At 41.8% G+C, this 21,720-nt stretch overlaps 1 protein-coding gene across 2 annotated transcripts in view; it reads right to left on the minus strand.

The window, feature by feature from the left end:
* Window positions 1-7,965: 7,965 nt before the first annotated feature.
* Window positions 7,966-21,720, minus strand: part of ctdspl2b (CTD (carboxy-terminal domain, RNA polymerase II, polypeptide A) small phosphatase like 2b) — a 28,401-nt gene continuing 14,646 nt past the window's right edge. Inside the window, exons 2-13 of one of the 2 annotated variants that reach the window (XM_080764133.1) lie at window positions 20,326-20,516; window positions 16,154-16,292; window positions 15,923-16,072; window positions 14,434-14,691; window positions 14,224-14,320; window positions 13,874-13,985; window positions 13,670-13,756; window positions 13,384-13,446; window positions 13,216-13,295; window positions 11,860-11,986; window positions 11,511-11,606; window positions 7,967-11,353 (exon numbers count right to left, since the gene is read on the minus strand). In XM_080764133.1, the coding sequence (XP_080620259.1) occupies window positions 11,288-11,353; window positions 11,511-11,606; window positions 11,860-11,986; window positions 13,216-13,295; window positions 13,384-13,446; window positions 13,670-13,756; window positions 13,874-13,985; window positions 14,224-14,320; window positions 14,434-14,691; window positions 15,923-16,072; window positions 16,154-16,292; window positions 20,326-20,493 (1,443 nt within the window). In that variant the 5' untranslated portion in view covers window positions 20,494-20,516 and the 3' untranslated portion in view covers window positions 7,967-11,287. Of the gene's footprint in view, window positions 11,354-11,510; window positions 11,607-11,859; window positions 11,987-13,215; window positions 13,296-13,383; window positions 13,447-13,669; window positions 13,986-14,223; window positions 14,321-14,433; window positions 14,692-15,922; window positions 16,073-16,153; window positions 16,293-20,325; window positions 20,517-21,720 lie in introns of both variants that reach the window. The other variant, XM_080764132.1, reaches the window with a different exon arrangement.

The following is a 21,720-nucleotide window of genomic DNA, read 5'->3' on the forward strand; positions in this document are numbered from 1 at the left end:
AGGTTGCTGTTAATGGCCTCCCGCCTAAAATAACAAAACAGAAGATACACTCGTTTCTCCATTTTTACTATCTCAGAGTTAAAGTAACATTCCGAATTTTACAGGGATTTCTTTTTAAGATTTCCTTTCCAGACATAATTTTAGAGATGTCTGAAAAAAATCAAGCTGAACTTTTGTCCTGTACCTCGGATACTGAAATGAATTGAAATGCTTCGCCTACATGTGGTGAATCTGCAACAGATTCCTGAACACAGGATCTTCAAGATTTAAATCCAGTCATCTGGTTAGTTTCCTTATATCTATAATGCATGTGCCAAACACCTCGGGACACAATGACTCATTACCAGTAGAAGCCTTTACACCTGACCGTGTTCAGTTGCCGGCATATACAGTACAGTAGCGTAAAGTGAGCTGCTTATAGTGCACAGTATCAATAATAATGAATTATTTTGACAGCTAAAAAGTTAGATAACTTGCCCATAAGATAACTGTCACTCACACATTGACGTTGGTCTCTATTCGAGGCAAAGATTTGATGTCTGCAGGACTGGCTCTGGAAAGCAGAGGAGCCAGCTCTATGAAGAGACTGCTGTCTTTGGTCAGGTGGCTGCGGAACAGCACTGAGATCATGGTGGACAAATACTCACTGGTCAGCTGGGAAACAGAGAGACAGACAACATTTTGTCAATCAGTCAAGATATACTGTAGTCTCTCAGCGACCCCTGTTTATTTCCATTATTTGCACATGGGATTTTCAGATTGGATATACTGTGACTGTGTAGAAGTCGTCAAAAGCAATGTGTGATTTGTGACCCATAGTGTGTCTGTGTGCACTGTACACACACACACACACACACACACACACACACACACACACACACACACACACACACACACACACACACACACACACACTATGGGTTACAAATCACACATGGGTCACTGGCAGTAGTTATTTTACAGCGGGGAAGGGGTTCAATTTCCAACCCCTGATTGGCCAGCCCTCATTTTATTTTTTTAACTTTTATTTAGACTAATTAGACACAATAAGTAAATGTAATTGTGGTTTTGACCACTTTATTTAAACATGATTAATAATCCATTAATGGCAACAGAATCAGTGTGGAATGGATAGACACACTATAGACGAATATACATATTTTTTTGCATTGTACAGTGTTCTCCCTCCTCATCTATTCTGTTAGCTACGTTAACTGTGTTACCTTTAGAGTAGCCTTGTTTCTCCTATAGTACAGTAGGATCTGTCTGACCGTAGTGTGTTACCTTTGGAGTAGCCTTGTTTCTCCTACAGTAGGATCTGTCTGAACTGTAGTGAGGACTGTGTTACCTTTAGAGTAGCCTTGTTTCTCCTACAGTAGGATCTGTCTGAACTGTAGTGAGGACTGTGTTACCTTTAGAGTATCCTTGTTCCTCCTATAGTACAGTAGGATCTGTCTGAACTGTAGTGAGGACTGTGTTACCTTTAGAGTATCCTTGTTTCTCTATAGTACAGTAGGATCTGTCTGAACTGTAGTGAGGACTGTGTTACCTTTAGAGTATCCTTGTTCCTCCTATAGTACAGTAGGATCTGTTTGACCGTAGTAATGTCAATGGAACTGAGCACTGGCCTTAGGCTATGCAGCGGGATACGGAAATACTCCTGAAGGAAGTGAACAGACGTAAAGTTAAAGGTAAAATACACAGAAACAACAATGTAGGTAGTATCTCAGCAGATGGGTTAATATAAGGGTGTGGAGTTACCTTGATAAGGAAGAAACCATCATTGGTCACATGTCTTCCTGTCTGCATTAAGCTGGTTACCACTTTCTATTGAGAGGATATGCGCGCGTGCACACACACACACACACACACACACACACACACACACACACACACACACGCACACACACACACACACACACACACACACACACACACACACACACACACACAATTATAAAAAGGATCAAGGGATCAAGATAATATAGGCGTTGATTTTGACATGCCCTTTTAAACTGTCAAATCAAAGACCAGACAGTATTTGCCAAATTACACTCATGCCATTGATTGCGATCTACGGTCTCAAACGATGACATGAGTGAAAGTAGGCCAATATGCTATCTGTAGATATGAGGGCAATTGCACGATGATAGCCCTATCTAGTCCCATGGTTAATTTAGTCTAAATTTTTAATTCACTGAGAGAATTCACCTAGAGAATTGGGCTAAACCTTTGGCTAAATCTTTGGATAAAATACGTGTGAAAATCTTTCCAGGATCTATTACACTTCATTGGCCAAGTTGACTCCTTTATACACATTAATTAATTAATTAATTAATCAAAACATTAACATGATTGTATAAACGATAATGGGACCATTTTTCTTTTCCATGTTTGAGCTAAGCTCGTTTTAAGCGTGCCCATGCCCATCCAAATACCTACCCCAAAGCACTGCAACAGGATCCTCTTGTTGTCAAAGTTTGTCTCTCGCTTAAGATAGAGAACCAAAGACTCCAGCACACCATATCTAATGTTCTCTGTGACATGCAGTGAGGTCATCTGACTCTCCTCCAGAGCCACCATGAGAACTACAGCAAGGCTGACTGCCTGCTCCATCACTACGGCTGTGTGCTGCGTGAGCAGCGGCTGCACCCTTGGCCTCAGGGCGTCCAGCCAGCAGCGCAGCACCACCTGCAGAGCCATAGTCTTACTGAAACCTGGCCGACACACTGAGGTGAAATCCACAGTGCAGGTCCATTTGAATCGCTTCACCAGCTCTCTGACCAGGCAAGACTGAGAATTTGGTGCAGTGTTGTTGGTAGTGCTGAAGTTTGCATAAGTGGTACACATTGTGCCCACCCACGCCATGGCAGGCTCCTGGGTAAGCAGAGAAAGGATATGGGCATTGGGGCAGATAGAGGAGACAAAGTTGGCCTGGTCATAATCCCAGCAGAGAGACAGCAGCGTGGTATCTGGAATGGCTACTCCCCAGCTGGAGTACTGGCACTGTTCTCTTGGCTGGAAGCCAATATAGTTTCCCCCTCCCCCTCCTCCAACTGGTGTCGGAGGAGGAGGTGGAACTGGTGTGGGAACACCAGTTCCACCTCCTCCTCCCACACTAGGAGGAGGGGGAACTGGTGTCGGAGGAGGAGGTGGATGAGAGTAGTTGGAGCAATGTTGCACTAGCCAAGTGTTATCTAGATTGGCTAGTAGGTTCTGGAAAACTGTAGCATTAAAGCAGACCTTTGAGGTGAAATTCAGTGGGTCAAGCTCTGCACAGAGTGCCAGATCAGTCATGTCCACAATGACGGGCCGGGTCCACTCTGAGTACTTGCACACCTGAGGGAAAGACAATACAACATAAAGAATCCAAATCCAAATGTATATTTGGGTTTATTTAACCCAAATCAACATTAACCACTGTATAATACAGAGAATATATAGAATTTGTTAAAAAGGACCTAAAACATGTACTGTACCTGCGGTAGTGTCTCTATGGTCTCTTTGTTTGTGCAGACAGAATTAAGCCATTGGTTGGGCAGCTGCTTGGTCAGCTTATTAAACAAGGGCTCATTGCAGCAAACATTTTTCTGGAAGGCAAGCTGGTCATGCTGCCAGCACAGACCAACTACAGACGCATCCACCACGTCTTCCAACCACATGGTGTAGTTACACCAGTCTTCAATGTCAAACAACACAGGGGGCTCTGTGGGTGGGACACTGAGGGAGTTAGCGCAGTGTTCTTCTAGCCAGCCATTTTCTTCATTACTCACCAACTTGCTTAGTAAGGTTTTGTCACCGCAGACCGCAGCAACAAAATGGGGGTCTTGGCGGATGCACAGGGACAGTATGTCAAGGCCGATATGCGTCGCATCATGCCACTGTGAGTAGCGACAGTTCTCCGACACGAGCATATCATTGTTCATCTCTGGTGGTGGCGGCACCTCAGAGCAGTTAGGCATTAGCCATTGGTTCTGAGGGTTGGAAAACAGCATAGTGAAGAAGCCCACATGTTCACAGATGAGACTCTTTAGCCGGTCACCATCCTTTTTCCAGCAGAAGGCCACCAATGAGGAGTCCACCTGCACTGAGGGCTGTGCCATCCAGCTCTCATAGGTGCAGAAATCACTCACCATGACGCCGGTGTCTGCAGAGGAGTTGGAGCAGTAATCCCACAGCCAGTTATTCTTTGGGTTCAAAAGTAGCTTCTTCATCAGTTCAGCATTGTTACACACCCGCCAACCAAACTCATGGCGGTCGTTATCGCCACAGAGTGTCACCAGGCCAGCATCCACTAAACTGCTAGCCGACCAGTTGTCATAGTTACAAAGGAGCAGGTTGAGGTTGAGGGCTGCCCTGGCCACCCGAGGCGCAGGCAGGGGGAGGGCAGCAGTGGAGAGAGGCTCTCCGACACTACAGTCGTATGACCTGCTAAGGACGGGAGACACCAACTCTTGAATAGCACGGCAGCCGTTGCTCCACACCTGCTGGACTTGTGCACCGCTGAGGGGGCTCAGAGCCTTGCACAAGGTGGACACAGATGTGGAGGATCTCACTCGTCGTGAACTGGCACCAATGACGTCAGCACATAGAGTGTCATTGAAAACGGACAGATTGTGACGATCACACCTGAACAGGATATCTGTGTTGTCATCGCTGCTGTCATAGATGCCTCCCTTTGAGCGGAATCCATTCTGTGGGCTCGGGCACTCTGACCCTGGGTAACTGCACATAGGCTGGGCCAGGAAGATGTCCAGTATCGAATCACCAAAGGCCCAAGTCACATTTTGCTTCATTCCCCTAGGAAAAACAACAATTGAATGGAAAAGATGTTGTAGTTAGAAAGAACACACATGCATAGAGATTTAGTTATTTTAAATATCTTTAATGGCATGTAAAATAATATCTGAGCTGAATTGAATGTGACTTCTTACCACATAAGTAGCTGCTTCAGATCTCCTATAGAATAAACAAGGAAACAATGGCATCACCACCACAGATTCAGACAAAACATTGCAAAAGAAAATGCAAAAAAGTATTTCACAAACATTAACATTTTGAATACGCCATCGGTTTACCTTGGTAGCAGTGTTCACTTTGATCAAGTGAAGGAAGTTGAATCCCAAACTGTAGTCCTATTTTCAAGTAATCCACTGGGCTTTGGAGCAATGTCAACATGAATTTAGAAAACGATGTCACTGTCATGTCAACAAAGCTGTCCAGAACAGCCAACACATTTTCAGAGAGAGGGAGTTGTGACAATGCTGTCACAAACATTTCTTCAAACCCTCTTAATTTCACCACGGTAGATTCCTGCAGGTAGGATCTCAGGAAGCCATTTTCTTCTGCATCCATGCTGGTCAGTGGACCGCATGTGTGAGATCTCAGAGATGACAGAAAAGTCAGCAATGGTTTAGCCATTTCTACAGCCACAGTCTTTGTTAGTGCTGCCGCCAGCCCACAGTCCTCACTACCAGACAAAATACATACTATTGTTTTGGGAAGGTTTTCTATGAATCCATGACTCAGAAGTGGCTTATAGACTGCATACAAGTTACTCAGAACAGTATAATATGCGTTCAAGTCAACATCCTGCAACAATGATAAGATACCAGTCTGGTGAGACGGATTATCTACAAAACTCCTGGATGTTGCGTTGATGCCATTCTTTGACTTTCTATGTGAATTATTGTTTCCTCTGGATAAAGAATGAATTTGGACAATAAGATCATGTATGTTTTCCTCTAAATTGGTAGCGTCGTAGGGTCTCTCTTGGTGACGGTGTATTGTTTCGGGTTCGGAGTACACCGGCTTGACATCACTTATAATGCCTGTGGATAAAAGAGAAAATGGTCTCTGTAAACCAAATAGCACATTATTGTTGAAAAAACGCATGATCCTGGTTTAAAAGTAACTGTATTTTTAAATTAATTATTTCTGAATTTCCAAAGAATTTATTTTTAAAAGTTAGGGTAACAACAAGTGATATTATACTTTGTTGTTAAGTGTTTGTAACAGGGCTCTATCCCTGTCTCTCCAGCTCTTCAATAAACAGAAAATCCATTTTCAGGTCGGGATACCAATTGTAGCTATCCAATCAGGAGCGAGAACTCATACAGGATAAACAAATTAAATTAGAAGTGATGACACAAAGAATTTAGCAGACAAAATTGGAACCGAAACAATATCAATTTTAAGCTGATAAATGGATAGGCCTATACTGCGTTGCGTTCTCTATCCTTTCTTTTCAAAATCTTTTTATTCAAGTTTTTAAACTCAATCCCACCCACCCCCACCCACAATCCCAAGGATAGTCGGAAAGACAGTCAAAATTAAATACATATATCTATATACACATATACACGAAATACATGCATACATAATTACAATAATAATAATAATAATAATAAATAAATAAAGCAGATTTTTATAGCAGAGCAGATTTTGTTTCTGTTGTGGTTTGGCGTTGGCCGAGGCATATAGGCACACTAGTTTGTGTGTTGTGCGTTCTCTATCCTGATTGGATAACATTGGTATCCAGACGTGAAAATGCATTTTCTGTTTAATAAAAAGCTGGAGAGACTCCTGTTACTGCAAACACTATGCTTACAGTCACATTTGTAATTGTAACACTTATTTAGAAAATCACTTGCCCTACCTATAGCCAAATTAAGATCATGAATAGGCTACTATCAGAAATATAGACTTTTATCTTTAACCAAATAAATGGTTTGATAAATACGGTAGGCCTATATTTTTTTTCACGCCGTTCTACTTACCAAAGAAGATGCACGCCGTGAAGAATGCTGGTGTTGGCCACATTTTCTTGTAGCAAAAGCAGGCAAGCCTACTTAAAAACTCAAAAGTCCAAGTAAGGATCCCTGGCTTTATCCGACTGATTTAGAAAAAGCAAAGATTACTGACAGGAGAACCATATTATCATTACAGAATTTCATTTTGGTCAAGAGCACAGACCCAGGCTAGGTAGTACTGCAATGTATCGCATAGAGCACCTGTCCAACCTCCCATCATTGTCCACCGTCCATAATACAATGTATCCTACTCCCTTTCCTCTTTGCCAACTCTAGAGTAATTCCGTTCACATGCTCCAATGATCTGCTACGTATACATGTATGCGTCACCAGTTCAACTCCTGTGTCTGTCCTGCAACGCTATACCTAGTCTAAAGTAGCGTAATTAAGGCAAGCGGCAAAAAAGTAGGTGCGAAACGAGGGCTGTGAAATGCAGAACGGATTTCGCAAACAAGCACAGCCCTAGTGCTGAAATATTAATTGGCCTTGTTGATTAACTTCTTCCAAAGCCCTCCGCCAGAAACCCGAGTCCTGTCCTGTCTCCAATTGGAGAGCCTCTCTTGAGACAGACTGGGCCAAGGACCAGACAGACATCTGACAAGAAGAGGTGCAATTTTAACTGGATGCATCATGCATATAGCCTAGCCTACCAGGGGTTCTCAAAGTGGGGTCCTTCGAAGGGAATATTAGGGCCAAGTAGGCCTATGAAAAATAAGTTTAGCGTATTACTACATTGGCTATTTGAAAATAGCAGATCTCACAAAGCTCACAACGCATTGCGTGGTGTGAGCTTGTACACTTTTTTGTTTTGTTTTTTTGAGTGGTGCAACCATAGACAGCTATGTGTGTGGCTGTGTCCCTGGGTGTCCCCCCCTGTCCGAGCACGAAAATAACACACAGACACACACAGGCCAGGGAGGAGGGCTTGTACAGTTCAGTTCAGTACAGTACAGTACAGACGGGTCTGATTTTTTTATGCTAAAACAAATTTAAATATTTCACTGGCCCATTCATCTGGGGACCGTCAACATGAAAATGTCTTCGAAACACAGTATTTGTGTATTTAACCCTTCCCTGAAACACTTTCAATGTCAGTTTTTAAAAGAACTAAATTTGACGTAGCATATTATAATGTCTTAGTATCTTTTTATGTCATACATTATGGAACATTAATACCCAGCCATCAAATGTATAGTTCAGTCTCAGTCAAGAATGAAATGAAAACAAAGAGCATGCAAGAGGGTTTTTAACTTTAAAACTTTGTTTCAGAAATTCATTGTAACTGTATGTACACTTTACAATAGTATAGCCTGTTTGCCAACAACAATGTCTTAAAGCAATTTTAAATACATCTTCAGCACAAACAGCAAGTTTTGCAAGTAAAATGGCTTTAACGGATATTGAAAAAAATTAACACAATTGCTCTTTTCTGCAGAAAAGGTGCCATGGATGAAAATTTAATTCAGGACTTTCCCACGAAGCAAGCTGTATTCTACATGCTAAATTTAACAGTTCAGTGACGTTGCGCTAAACTAAACATACATACATACAGATTTTTGTAAGAAAAAAACACACCATCTGATGTAAAGTTAAATCTTCATTAATACATTTAAAAAGTAGATATGACATGCCTTTTTGAAATAAAAAATACAAAAGATTTTCCTTACTTTAAGGATTTTTTAAACATGAAGCTGCATGTATTGTACAACACGTATTGTACAATAAAAATGGTAATGCACATAAAAATGAGCTGGATAAAAATATCAAATACCTCCCACCCAAGCCTTCAACTGATGTTTCACAATCACATGGAGCATTAAGCCAACTGAGGACATAACCACACATGGACTGCATATGTCAGATCACACACACAGCACTGTGCCAGCGAGGCTTGCATACTGTACTTGGATGGTGCGGCAGGTGGGATGGGATATTTGGGGTGGGGGGGCTTTAGGGGTAAGCTACCATGGTGTAATCTCAAGACATGTTTCCTCTTCCATGCACACTTTCCTTGTCTCCTCATCAAAACTATCGAGTAGATTTCACAGATGGAAGCTCTGATCTTCCTTTTTTTTTTTTTATTAGGCAGGGAGGAGAAAAAGATGCAAGGAAATGAAGGATTCTTAAGACTTTACCCCATGTTTAATTTACATTCATAGTCTGGACATGTCTACTCATAACATTGAGTTTGAATGAACAACATTGTGCCCTGTAACAGTTTAACCTGCATACAAATCAATTCTGACTTTCGAGGATCTTCAGAAAAACAAGTGGACAACCAACATGGGTGTAGCAGGGATTTCGGACAGGGCACAACTGGATTTAGTCTTTGTTCATGGGGCACAACTACATGGAGTCAGACTCACAGAACTCACAGTACAACTGCAACATATACTGTACATTGTTAAACTAAAATAATCAAGATTATCTCTAGATTTCAGCTTCCGCTGAGCTTTGAGGCCTGATTGTCGCTTACTACCTAAACACTGGGGTGGAGCATAAGAAATGCCACAGCGAGAATTCGGAGGAATTGTATGGCACCGTGCAGGCAGCCCAAGCAAGCCCGAACACTCACGTTTGCTACAACTTCAAATGCAATATGATCAAAAACTAACTAGCCCAGAATGAATACATTTCAACCATTATAACAATCTAAACAGCAAATGGCTCACATGAATTTAAGTAGTTCTCCATGATGTCCACAAATTTGATGTCTGAATATTTTTGTATCAACTACCTTGAGTTGGGTTAGGCCAATGTCAGAGAAAAGAACCGTCTCGACCCTTGGTGTGGTTTGGGCCATTGAATTCCATGCGTTGAATCACTAGGGACGACGCGCATTGACGCGCAACAGGACATATCACACCGCAGGGACAACGCTAAAACAGTCTCGACCCTTTGGTGTGGTTAGGGCTTTAGACGTCCAAGTACTGGGCTTGCATGGATACAATACCAAATTAATTCTCCTTGTCTACGGTTTCTCTCCACCATTGAATTTGAAACAACAGAGAAGAAAAATGCTAATTTGGCATGTATCCACAACTGAAATAGGACAGACACATTCGTATAGCCTAGTTACCATTCTCAAATGCAATACTTTCAACTGCAATAAAAAAAAAGGCTTAAAAAGTACGTAGAGTAATAAAATATTGATAAAACACAAAACCATTGAGACAAGTAGAGGGCTGTCAGGCTGTACACCACAGTAGTGAGGCTGACTGTTTCGACAGTATGTTGCTGGTGCCAGATATGGCTGGTAAAGGTCTGGCCATAGATTTCTACCCTGGGTAGACTTTGTGACACACTGGCAGAGATGTGCTACAATAGTTATACTACAATGCTACCAACATAGCCATCAAATGACACAAAACAGAGTTTAGCCAGAATACTTGATTAGGAGTAAAGACAATACTGACTACCAACAAAATAAATCAAAAACCAATATAGAAAAACACGATTAACTTTGACACATAACCACTTTTTTAAAAGAGAAAAGAATGCCCTCTAACCTCTAAAATGTCAAATTACCGATAAGATTTCCAATTTCACCTTTAAGAGGCCATATTTTGTCCACAGTGAAGCCTTGTATGAAAAAGAACAATATGGTAAGTTCTGGATTCACACAATTTAATTTGACTAATATGAAGAGGAAAACCCCCATTAAATCCCCCTCCCCAAAATATTTTACTACTGAGCCAAAGGCCTTCGATAAGCTGAGTTGAACCATTTTGAACTACATATTCTTATAGGGGGTAATCATTTTTGGGTATGGGTGTAAAAACAAAATGGAACCAGTATCATCAGAAAGAGAACTCAACAACTCAATTCCGCTACAGAGGAATGCATAATGAGATTTCAAAGGCTACAGGTTAAAAGTTTGACAATACGTCTGGGATGGAAAAATCCATGTAGGTTTTTTTTGTTCGTTTTCTTTTTAGTTTTCTTTAACACACATAGTACATACACAGACACACAATTCCTTCGACAAGCCTGTCATTCCTATTGAAATTGGTCTGTAGCCAAAGAGTGTCATTATCAGATAATCTCAACAAAGTGAGCACCAGGGGTTGGATACAATTTGGGACTGGGTATGATTGGAGATCCTCTTTTCCGGGTGACATGTTCAATTCCTTTCAGAAAGCACCGTGACCTCTTATCATTGTTAGCATGGAGACAGAAGCCAGCTCCAGAGTCAGTCAAAAACAGGAATCTACCTGGGTTTGTCTTCAGTTAAATGTGATTTCACCTACACGTGGATGTTTAGAAAATTGTACCCAGATCTTGCTTCAAAAAACTTTTACATATGTTTCGCTTTAAAGCAATGTGGGGCTGGAAAAAAAGATACGAAAAAAGGCTAAAATTTCAACAGTAATGGCAATGTTACAGTTTGTAATCCAAGTTGTTGTTTATCCTAAAAACGTCCGTTGTTTTCAGTCTATTTTTTTCCCTGTTGTCCTGTCAGTCTGTGACACAGATCAATCAGGGGGCAACAGATCATGCAGCCGGAATCGCTCTCGAACATGGGGGCGCACATCCTCATTCTGAAAAATCAAGTCGGAGAGAAAGAAGCATATAATAGACATCACATCAAAATATATATAATGAAATGCAGTTAGTTAATAGTGTGGTTATTATATCAAAGTGACTGCTGAGATGTGCCTGGTGAAAAAGCTAAATATTCTAGTGAGTATATCTTACCATCTCAACCAACTTCTCCAAGAAAGGAACCAGCTTCAGCAGCTCATTGTCATTCTTGTCCATGAACCAGCTCTCTATAGGTATCCCATTGGAAAGCTGTGGGTCACAAAACAGTGAGCTGCAATGTGAAGCAAGTGTTTCTGCATCTACTTGATTTAGATGAAGTCTGAAAACTAACAAGAGTATTGAATTAAGAATTTAATCAATTCATAAACTCAAAGAAAATACTTAAAAATACACTTTACTTTTTAATTGCATAACATCTAAATCTGGAGTCAACTACAGTATCGTCCCTCTAGTGACCAGAAGACTTTCCAACATCAATTGTTGTCGGTAATATAATGTTCACCTGATATGCAAAGGCTTGTGGTGAATTATCAATGATGATGGTCTTGGAGAGGTCTCTGCCTAAGATGTTGAGGTCCTTGATGTAATTTCCTTGGACGCAGACACAATGCTCACGGAATAACCTGTGTCTACAGTTACAGTTGGACGTAGAAGGGGGGGGAAAAAATCAATCAATGACCGGGTCTGGACGATCAATAATTAATCAAAACCACAAAATTGACACCTTAACGGCAGATGGCTGTCGGCACTTGAAAGGTTCCTGCTTTTAGGTATTTCCCTTTTCTTCTCTTTAACACCAGGGCTTTACCGGACGCGTTGCGTCTCCGTCGCGTGCGTCAAAAAACGAACCGGGGGAATTTTAATGCAGTCACGCAACGCGGGCAGTGGAGCCACCCTTCATTGATTAAAAAGGGAACATTCCCTGACGGTGACGGAGACGCGACGCTGACGTGCACGGTGGAGCCCCGGTGTAACACTTTGGCTGCCTCCCGCGATTCAGTCGAATGTCCCTCATCACCGATCGTAGAAAAGGTGTCTTAATTTGAAAACCACGAAATTAAGCCAAAAATTGACCGGAAGTAAAGATCGGCCATTACTAATCTGCTGATTGATACTTTCACTTTTATCAGAAGCGTTAATACAATAACCGCGACATAGCAATTTGTTTTTTAATTAGTTTTTTTAATGAGCTCCTAACATCGACATTCTGTTCAATCACCTCAATCTGAGCCTAAATTCAGAGAAGATCGCTGACATTACAGCAGTCATCTTGCTACAGTAATATACACCAAGCCAAGTGTTGTCTAGCGACTTGGAACACTACTTCACAGTAGAAAAATGTATGTCAACGGCAGGAATCGATATTGGTTGGGATTCACGTCAATGTCAATAAAATAATGAATACAGCCCCAGCCCCCCTCTCTCTAAATGTGACTAAACTAGATAAAGTATCCCTTGGGGCACAAGTCTTGACCACAACCTGACCAGGCCAGGTCAGGTTGTGGCCTCCTGGTGGCACTATAATAGACCAATGTGAAACGGGTGCCATTTCTTCTTATGCCTTGGATGGCAATTGGATGATTTGAGGCTTGTTGCAAAAATGCATTTAGCAAAAATCCACCTGCTGGTGGTGCTAAAACAGGCATCGACAGCATCGACCAGGATTCTATAAAATGTTTTAATAATAATTAATAAATAATTCATCTCAAGGACCCCAGAAGCAAAGATTTGAGTTAAAAACGTTCTGAAAGAATATATGTATATATATATATATATATTGACAGATTTACGCCACATTTTCACACACACACACACACACACACACGGCCAGGTGGAGACAATTAAGGGTGGACCTTACCTTACTAGCTGTTTCTTAGGGTCTAAGATATTGAGGAGTTTGTCTGCATACACCTTTTTTGAGGCTGTGAAGAGGATGATCTAGTAGACAGAAAACGTAATACTAATAAATCTCTGAATGAGGAGCACAATCATAATTTAAGGGCTATAATAGTCAACTGATGTTTACCTCGTAGATCTGAGACATACGCTCCAAGAACTCTCTGAAGAACGGCCTCAATCGCACATAAACCTGTAGGAGACAACAGACAACTACAATGATGTCTGTCATATCTTGTTCAATGAACAGTACAAACACAATTTAGATAGGATATGACACTGCCATTTTTCATGCTTCCCCAAGGACCCTTGTCACATGACTCTTATCAAAACTCAGGCTAAAACATGTTCATGCAGGTCCCTCTAGTGGTTACACGAAAGACAACAACAAGGGGTGATATGAACAATGAATTTACCTGGTAAATGACATCCTGAAAAAGGACGGGGAAGGTAAGTGCTGCATCCTCCAGCTCATTTAAACTGCAATGGACCAATGTCTCATCCTGGCAAATGGGAAGTAGTAAATAAATATGGTAGAGAAAAAATAAGATTTTCAAGAACAATTTCTTGCTAAATAAAATAATTTTGTGTGAGGCTTGTGTGTATGCGTATGCACTGACCAGGTCTAGAACCAGAGAGAATTCAGGCGTGCTACGCGTCTTCAGTGGCAAGGCAGGCTTACGGGTAAGCTGCTCCTCTGTCAGTGGAGGGACGTGCTTGATGAAAAAATACCTATAAGTCAAAAACACATTTATTGAAAATATAATCACGTAATTATTAAAATGAGTAAATAAATACATTTCACCACACGGACATACGTTATATAACATGAAATTGAGCATTCAAATAAATATACTTATACAGTAAATCTAAATCACATAGAACATGGACTGTTGATGAGCACATCAGCAAAGGACATCCATTTTCCAGTTTGTTAGCTCCAATGCAAGTGGGGGCACTTTGTACTCACGGGTCAAAGACCTCCCAGTCCTCCTCATAGGTGACCTCTGCTGGCACCGTGTTTGGAGGAACTTCCACATAGGCCGTCTCAGGACTAGAGCCTGGGGCTGAAAGTCGAAGGAGGAAAATGGAGAGAGGGATGAACAGTGTGAGAAATACTTTGCCGTTAATGCACAAATTCCTTCAAATACCTTCTCTGACACTGGTGCCGTTAACCTACCTGTGAGGGGTGGGAGGTCAGCATGTGGTTCTAGCGCTCCTTCCTCTACTGCAGGTGGAACCTCAGGGATGTGTTGAGCTCGTAGCTGTGGGACCTGGGCCACGCTAGAGTAGAGGTTGGTGGGGGTGGCGCTGCTAATCAATTCCTGTGCAGGTATGGCTGTGCTGGTGGGTGTCTCCCCTACCTGCTCCATGTCCAGCTGCTTGACTATTTCCTCAGCTTCCAACGACTGGTCTGGGGAGTCTGAGCCAGAAGAGGCTGGTGGGGAAAGGGTCATAAAGAAAGTTACCTAGAAGCAACAGGCACCTCAATGTGATACTTTGTTGTCAAGCTATAACTGAATGGCAAGCTATGAGCTGAATCAGCATAGTAATGTGGCCAACTGGGGTATAACAAGTAAGTCATTAAGTGATGTAACTAGCCCTGCATCACTGGCACACAGTTTTAATAAAGGACACAAACCAATCACCACAGCATCCACGGGACGCACACAAGTTCATTCTGCTATGTTATGAACAAATTCAGTACTTTGAATGCGGGACATTCCTGCACAACATCAACATGAATTTGCTTGCAGGATTAATCTCCTCACTAGAGTGTCTGCCCCCTCTCTCTTTCTGCAAACCAGAGCGAGCCGTGCACAGATACATTTTTTCAGATGATAATTTTCAGTGCGACACAAGCATAAATCATTTGAAGGCAATCTTACTTTGTAAAAACACACCCAAGCAAAACATATTTGCATCTACATTCTCCTTCCCCCTTCCACATAGGGCTGTTGGTCTTTAGTTCCCCTCACTACTATGTATTCAGAGTTTTTGAGGGTGTGATAGCCCCTCCTATGCCAAGCTTTCCGGTTTGTGTAAACACAAGCATTGCCTTGTGATTGGCTGATCACCCCATAGCGATGTTGTTTGGCTGAGCAAAGTACATATTGAAGCTAACAGTGAAGACAGAAAAGTGAGGAAGCAAATTGTGATTGGCCAGAATGAGATGTATGATGATAAAAGCACCCCTCACTTCAGACGGGAGTGATTTTCTTTAAATCTCTCAACGTCCTGGCCCCCCCCATATATGGCCGAACTCATACAGCGCAACAACCCGCCAGAGCTCTGAGGTCTGCGAACCCCGTCACTGCTGACCGTGCCATGCTTTCCGGTGGCAGCGCCTGAGCTTTGGAACAACCTCGCCCCCATATTAGAGCTGCTCAAACCATTGACATTTTTAAATCCCTTCTAAATACACACTTTTTTCCCTGGCTTTCAATGTGAACTGATTTTAACCCATTTAGGCACTCCTGTACAGTACTATCCATGTCTCACGCTGGTTTTTATATGCCATGTTTGAAGGTAGTTTAGACCGAAACGTTGTCATCTGAATAAAACTGCTGCTCTATGTGTGCAGGACCCTTTTCTTCTCGAATGGTATAAGGTAAAAGCAAACAATTTCATTCTAATACTTTTTAAGAAACAGAGTTGACATTGTTTACCATTTTTTGCTGGTGAGAAAAAGTTGAAGACGGGGGAGAATATTGTCCCCAGAAGGGTGGTCCTGGGAGGGCTGGTGGGAACATCAACAGCCGTTGTCTCCTCCAGGCGTCCGTTGGGCTTTTCCTTACTCCTGTCATGGTTTGTTGCCTCTACAAGAAAGAGTTAATGGGGTTACATTAAAAGAATAGCAGCAAATAACGTATCTTGTTTCGAAATCAAGGGCCACTTACGTCCATTGATGGAGCCCCTCCTGCCAACCCTGGTGATAGTCTTACGGGCGGTGTCGGTACTGCAGGGTGCAGAGCTGATCAAGTTGTTATCCACGTCACAGTGAAGCCGCGTCCTCTTGGCCGGGTTCTCCTGTTGCACCTAAAGTAAACAAGACATCATGGGACATGTTGACGAAAAGGACTGCACAATGACATGCATAAATCACACAGGTCAAGACATAGGTACTCTATCCTGTAACTGAGCATCGACTGTGGTTAATCAACTAAAATACTAATAGAAATTAAGTGGAGTAATTCTCAACCCTAATGCAATAAAGCTTACAATGACTTTCAACAACTTTGATAAAACATACCATAACCGTCTGCCATCAATATTCTCCAGAACCAAATCTAACAGTATAGATTAATTTCTTCAATCATAGTAAGATGGATGTATACTGCAGTTGACTTGCTACCCATTTAGAGCTGAACTGATATCTAACATTTAATATCTATCGGCTATACACTATGTGTGTGTGTGTGTGTGTGTGTGTGTGTGTGTGTGTGTGTGTGTGTGTGTGTGTGTGTGTGTGTGTGTGTGTGTGTGTGTGTGTGTGCATTTTGGCCGATATATTTTTTGCTATCGTCCATCGCCTGCCCCTTAATCGTCGATGGACGATATATTCGTTATAAAATCAATGTGAGAACAGCTCAGTGGATCCCGGGTCGATAAATAAGATAGATTACAGGCGGAGATGAAGTGAAGTTGAATCAGACAAGCAGCAAGCTAAGTTAACATCACAACCATGGTTGGCTGGTGTTGTTGTTAGCTTAGCTTGTTGCAATGCCAACGCTTTGTCACTCCTCGCCTATTCCATTTCTTTATTCGTTTACATTTTTTCACAGGTCATGCATTGAAGCATGTCAGTTGTGATAATAGCTCAAATTTATATAGCGCTTTTCTAAATACCCAAAGCGCTTTACATAACACTAGGAACAGACTTTATTCAGAAAAATCAGTGCAAGGTTAAAAAGATAAAAGGATAAATGAGGGAAGGGGGGACATCTTAACCAGACGTCACCTCAGCAGGGGAAAGCTATTCTGAAGAGGTGGGTGAGTAAGGTTTTGAATGAGGAGAGAGGGAACAACTCTGAGATGGTGATGAGACACGAGACAGCAGTGTGCATTCTGGTGTGACTGTATATTATTTAACTGGGTCAGGACTGGAGTGACAGACGTAAACATTGTAAACATGTAGCCTACAGTAACTTCTCCTCCCAGGACCCCAATGCTGCTGCTTGGGCAATGGGGCATACCATTACAAGCCGAGGAGGAGGGGGTTTCCACCGGCGGCTGTTACCAAGCCCCCAGTAAGGCTATCCAACGTTGAAGCTGCCACTACCTACTGGCGAAATGTGGAACTGCAGCACTTTAATGGAGGTGGACGGGCGTTCATGACGTCATGTGCGTCATTCCCGGACTTCCGGGCTAGGCTAGGCTAAATTTCCGCTCGCTCGAGCCATTGAGTTATAATTGTACTTCCAGCAGTCTTCCAGGTGCTTCAAAACGACACTGAGCCACTTCTATTGAAATGAATAGCTTGGGGGGGGGGGGCTAGCGCTCCGGTCTCTTTCCTTTTATTACTCTATGGCTGTTACTAGTTTGCTGGCCCAAATTGATTCGCATTTAGCTCACACTTTATTTTGCTGTACAGGTTAATTGGGCTACATTTGAAGAGTTGAATTTTCGATAAGGTTGAGTATTATTTAGCAAAATGAAAAATAAAAATCACAGAGAAAATCACCTAACAAAAATATTCGGCGATGGACTGATCCAATACACGATTGACGATATATAATTCGTCCCATCGCCAAACCTTACAAGAGATTGGCTGTCCTATGTATCCTGATATATAAAAACAGGGGTGCACATAACTGGTGCGCAAGCGTCGTCAAAATGCTTGCTGCAGGGCATCTTGCCAGGCTTCAGTGTGTGTCACGGAAGTGGACATTCGGTAGGCCAATCAAATGGACAATGTAAAGTTTAATCATGCCAATAAAGCTCCCTTGGGTTGAATTGATTAAGTCCCGGAAAAGACGTGCTGTGATTGGCCAGTAGTCACTTGAGTGGCAGCGACGCAGCGTGCCTTCTGCACTTCCGCTTGACTTCTGCCTTTGTTGACGCATCGCTCCAATGAACTGCAGCGGCCAATGAAGCATCTCATTTTTTATATCTATGGTTGGGGACGCTGGGACAGGAATTTACTTCCTGAGAATCCTGTGACAACATTCCGCTGCATTACAGCCAGGCACATACTACAAACGCCTATCTACATCTTGTAGATGGACTTAGAAATAAAACTAATCATTACAAGTGGCTCTTATTTTGAAGTGTTTCGGTTGTATCCAAGCTGCCATGACAGTTGTTGAAAGTAAACAAGAACCTCCGTGGATTAAACATAGGCTTTTTGCCAAAGTGAATATATTTACGTTATGAAAACTAGGGATGTGCCGATGAGACATTTTGTCCGATAGATATAATGAATTGCCGTTATGGCCGATAACCGATATTACCGATGTTGATATGATCTCATTCTGTATTATCATTCTCATTCAGAAAAATTCATGTAACAGGGTATCTGCACTGTAGGCTTAGGCAAGTCGGATTTAACTTAAATACCTTTTATATTTAATATTGTGAGCTTGTAGATCTGTTCAAGCTGTTACTTTGGGCTTGTTTATCTGTAAAGACAGCCCGATTAATCGGACCAATTAATTAATCGGTCTGATTGATTAATCAAACTGATGCAGATTAATCTAAAAACAACTAGAATCAGCTGATACCGATGCGTTTGCCGATTAATCTCCCATCACTAATGTAAACAATACATCTGTCACTTAAATAATGTCCACATATGATTGGAACATGGGACCTCTGCGGCATTAAGTGAGTAATTCATTTTTGTGTTGGCGAGCCACAGTAGGCTACGGCTGCATGGTTCATGTGCAGTAATGTGGTATAGTAGAGACGCCTTCGAATTCTCACATGTCTCCCCCCTCCTTCAATTGGCTCCCGGTCGCTGCCTGCACAGAGTACCAAACTCTGATGCTGGCCTTCATGTTTTACAAGTCTGATAGTTTCATTATATAGATATTCCACTGTTAGGTTCTTAGTTTACGTATGTTTTTGTTCTTACTTACTGGAAGTCACTCTGTATTAAGAGCGTCTGCTAAATGCCTAAATTGTAAACCACATGACATGCCCCTGCCACTTGAATTAAGGTGACTTGATTGATTGACAAAAAAGGGCCTGTCAGCTCAAAACCACAATGCAATAATTTGTTTTCATGAGTGTTGCGCACAAACGTCAGTAGCATTACAATTTTATATACAAAAAAAAATGAAAACATTTCTCAATTTCCCATTCCAAGTGTGTTTGTGAAATATGTAAAGACAGCACGGGCTCAAGAATTTTTTTCTAAGTGTCACTGGAAGATGGGTAGGAAAACAATTGTGGTATTTTAAAATGAACATTAGTGAGAACCAATTATATGAAATGTGGAGAAGTTTCAAATCGTTCGCATCGTGACATTTTTAATCATTCGCGATTATTTGTGTGACAAAAAAAGCATCAACTAAAATTTGTAATCATGACAGCTCTAGATGGGGTCAATGTGCTGATGACTACTAGCTGTGTTGTAGAACTTCCGTATTTGCCTGTTGTATCCTGTAACAATATCCAGTGATTTAAATCGGTTTCTATGAGAAGGAAATCTTCTTTCAGCTGAGTGAGAGTTTTCCACTCGTTACCACCTCCTGTCCCTGTACACCCACTCTGTGAGCCAGTGGCTAAAATTAGAACGATGCCTGAGTTCTCAGACAAGCTGCAGCATTCCACCAGACATTACTAGGGAAACACGATACTGGGCTCTGACAAACCCTGGATTTACATCCGAGATCTGAGGAACATGAGGCTAAATAAAGTTTTAAGAAGAGAGGTATCGGAGCAAAGGGAAGCTTACATAAATGAATATTAAACTAGTAATATACAAAGAAAGTTGAGAAAATGTAAGTACTGGAATGGGTTGTTCTGGGGCACCTATACACCTTTCACATTATACAATACAAATCACAATTTTAAATGAATTCCTTTTAAAAACAATTAAAACTATAATTTGACGTGTTCACAATACCTTGACAGCATTCCCTCTGATGAACTTCTTGATGGTGGACAGTAAGCCCCTCCCACCACTACTAGGGCTGTCCTCTTCTACATCTGAATGCCTCCGCTTGGTCCGGGATGGGCGGGCTGCCAGGGTAGGGTTTGGTTGCTGAGACGCCTTACGCATTCTCAGCCTCATTGTTTTAGCAGTCACATGTAAGGCTATTGAAGACAATAGAAAAGACAGGGTTGGGTGAAGACTAAGCGCAAGGGAGAACAAAGGACATACATGTAAGAACCAACAAGTCATGGAACATATATATAGTGTGTGTTGTTGTGGCAGTGGATGAATACTAGTGCACGAAAATGCTGCCAACATCTGGTTGTATTCAGGATCCCATTTCACTTACATCACAGCAGCCCATGGAAGCCACAGCTGGCTGTAGTTCTGTCTCTATACTTCAAATCCACACAACATCCTAACTCTACACATCACAGTATGTTATGTAGTATGTACTATTACTTCCAACTTCCAATAGTAACAATATATTTATTTAGTATAGAGCACCGAAGTCTGACGTCACTTTCAGTAGAGGGCGTCAGTCCCCAGGTTCATGTATTTGTTTAGTTGCATTGAAATCCCCATTGAAGCGATTTTAGATCGCCTCATATAACAACTGTGTTTGAAAAATAAACATGTCACCCCGGCCGCTTCACTCATATGGATATGAAGAATCAACTGACTGAGAGAAAACGCTAATGTTACTGCTGCTGAATTAGTTATATTTTCGCTAGAAGCAGACTGTATCATATATGAGTGACTGACTGTTGCAAACGATACAGAGACACCTCCCTAACAATAACGCCGAGACAGCTTGTTTATTTTTGGACCACAACGCTTATAGTAGACGATATTAAGATCACCCCATGTTATTCTCCATAGAGAAATTACTTCCGCGAACCAGGGGAATCGTCGGGATGAGCGAGTTACGTCAGGACTTCGGTGCTCTATAGCCCCTGAAAATAATACAATTATGGACATAAGATGCATCTAAATTAAAATCGCATCTGTGCGAACTGAGAGGTGCAACTATACTTTTGTTATAGTTACTGTGTGTGTGTGTGTGTGTGTGTGTGTGTGTGTGTGTGTGTGTGCTGCAGTGGTCAATGTGTGAGTGCTTAAGTGTGAATGGCCCAGCATCTGCAGGGGTCAATAGGTCATAAGGGGTCAATCGGTCCTAGTCTAAACAGACAGACATAGGCACAGACAGACACAGGGACACAGATATTTAAAGGAGCGGTGTGCACAGCTCAAAAATTGACGAATGTGATTATGATTTTCTACGATACAATTTTCAAAAATGTACATGGCTTTCAATATAAATATTTGTAATGTTGTGTTGGCCTGACTTCCCAACTTCCATAG

This window comes from Protomyctophum bolini (assembly GCF_963924005.1).
Source record: "Protomyctophum bolini genome assembly, chromosome: 1".
Lineage (NCBI taxonomy): Eukaryota > Metazoa > Chordata > Actinopteri > Myctophiformes > Myctophidae > Protomyctophum > Protomyctophum bolini.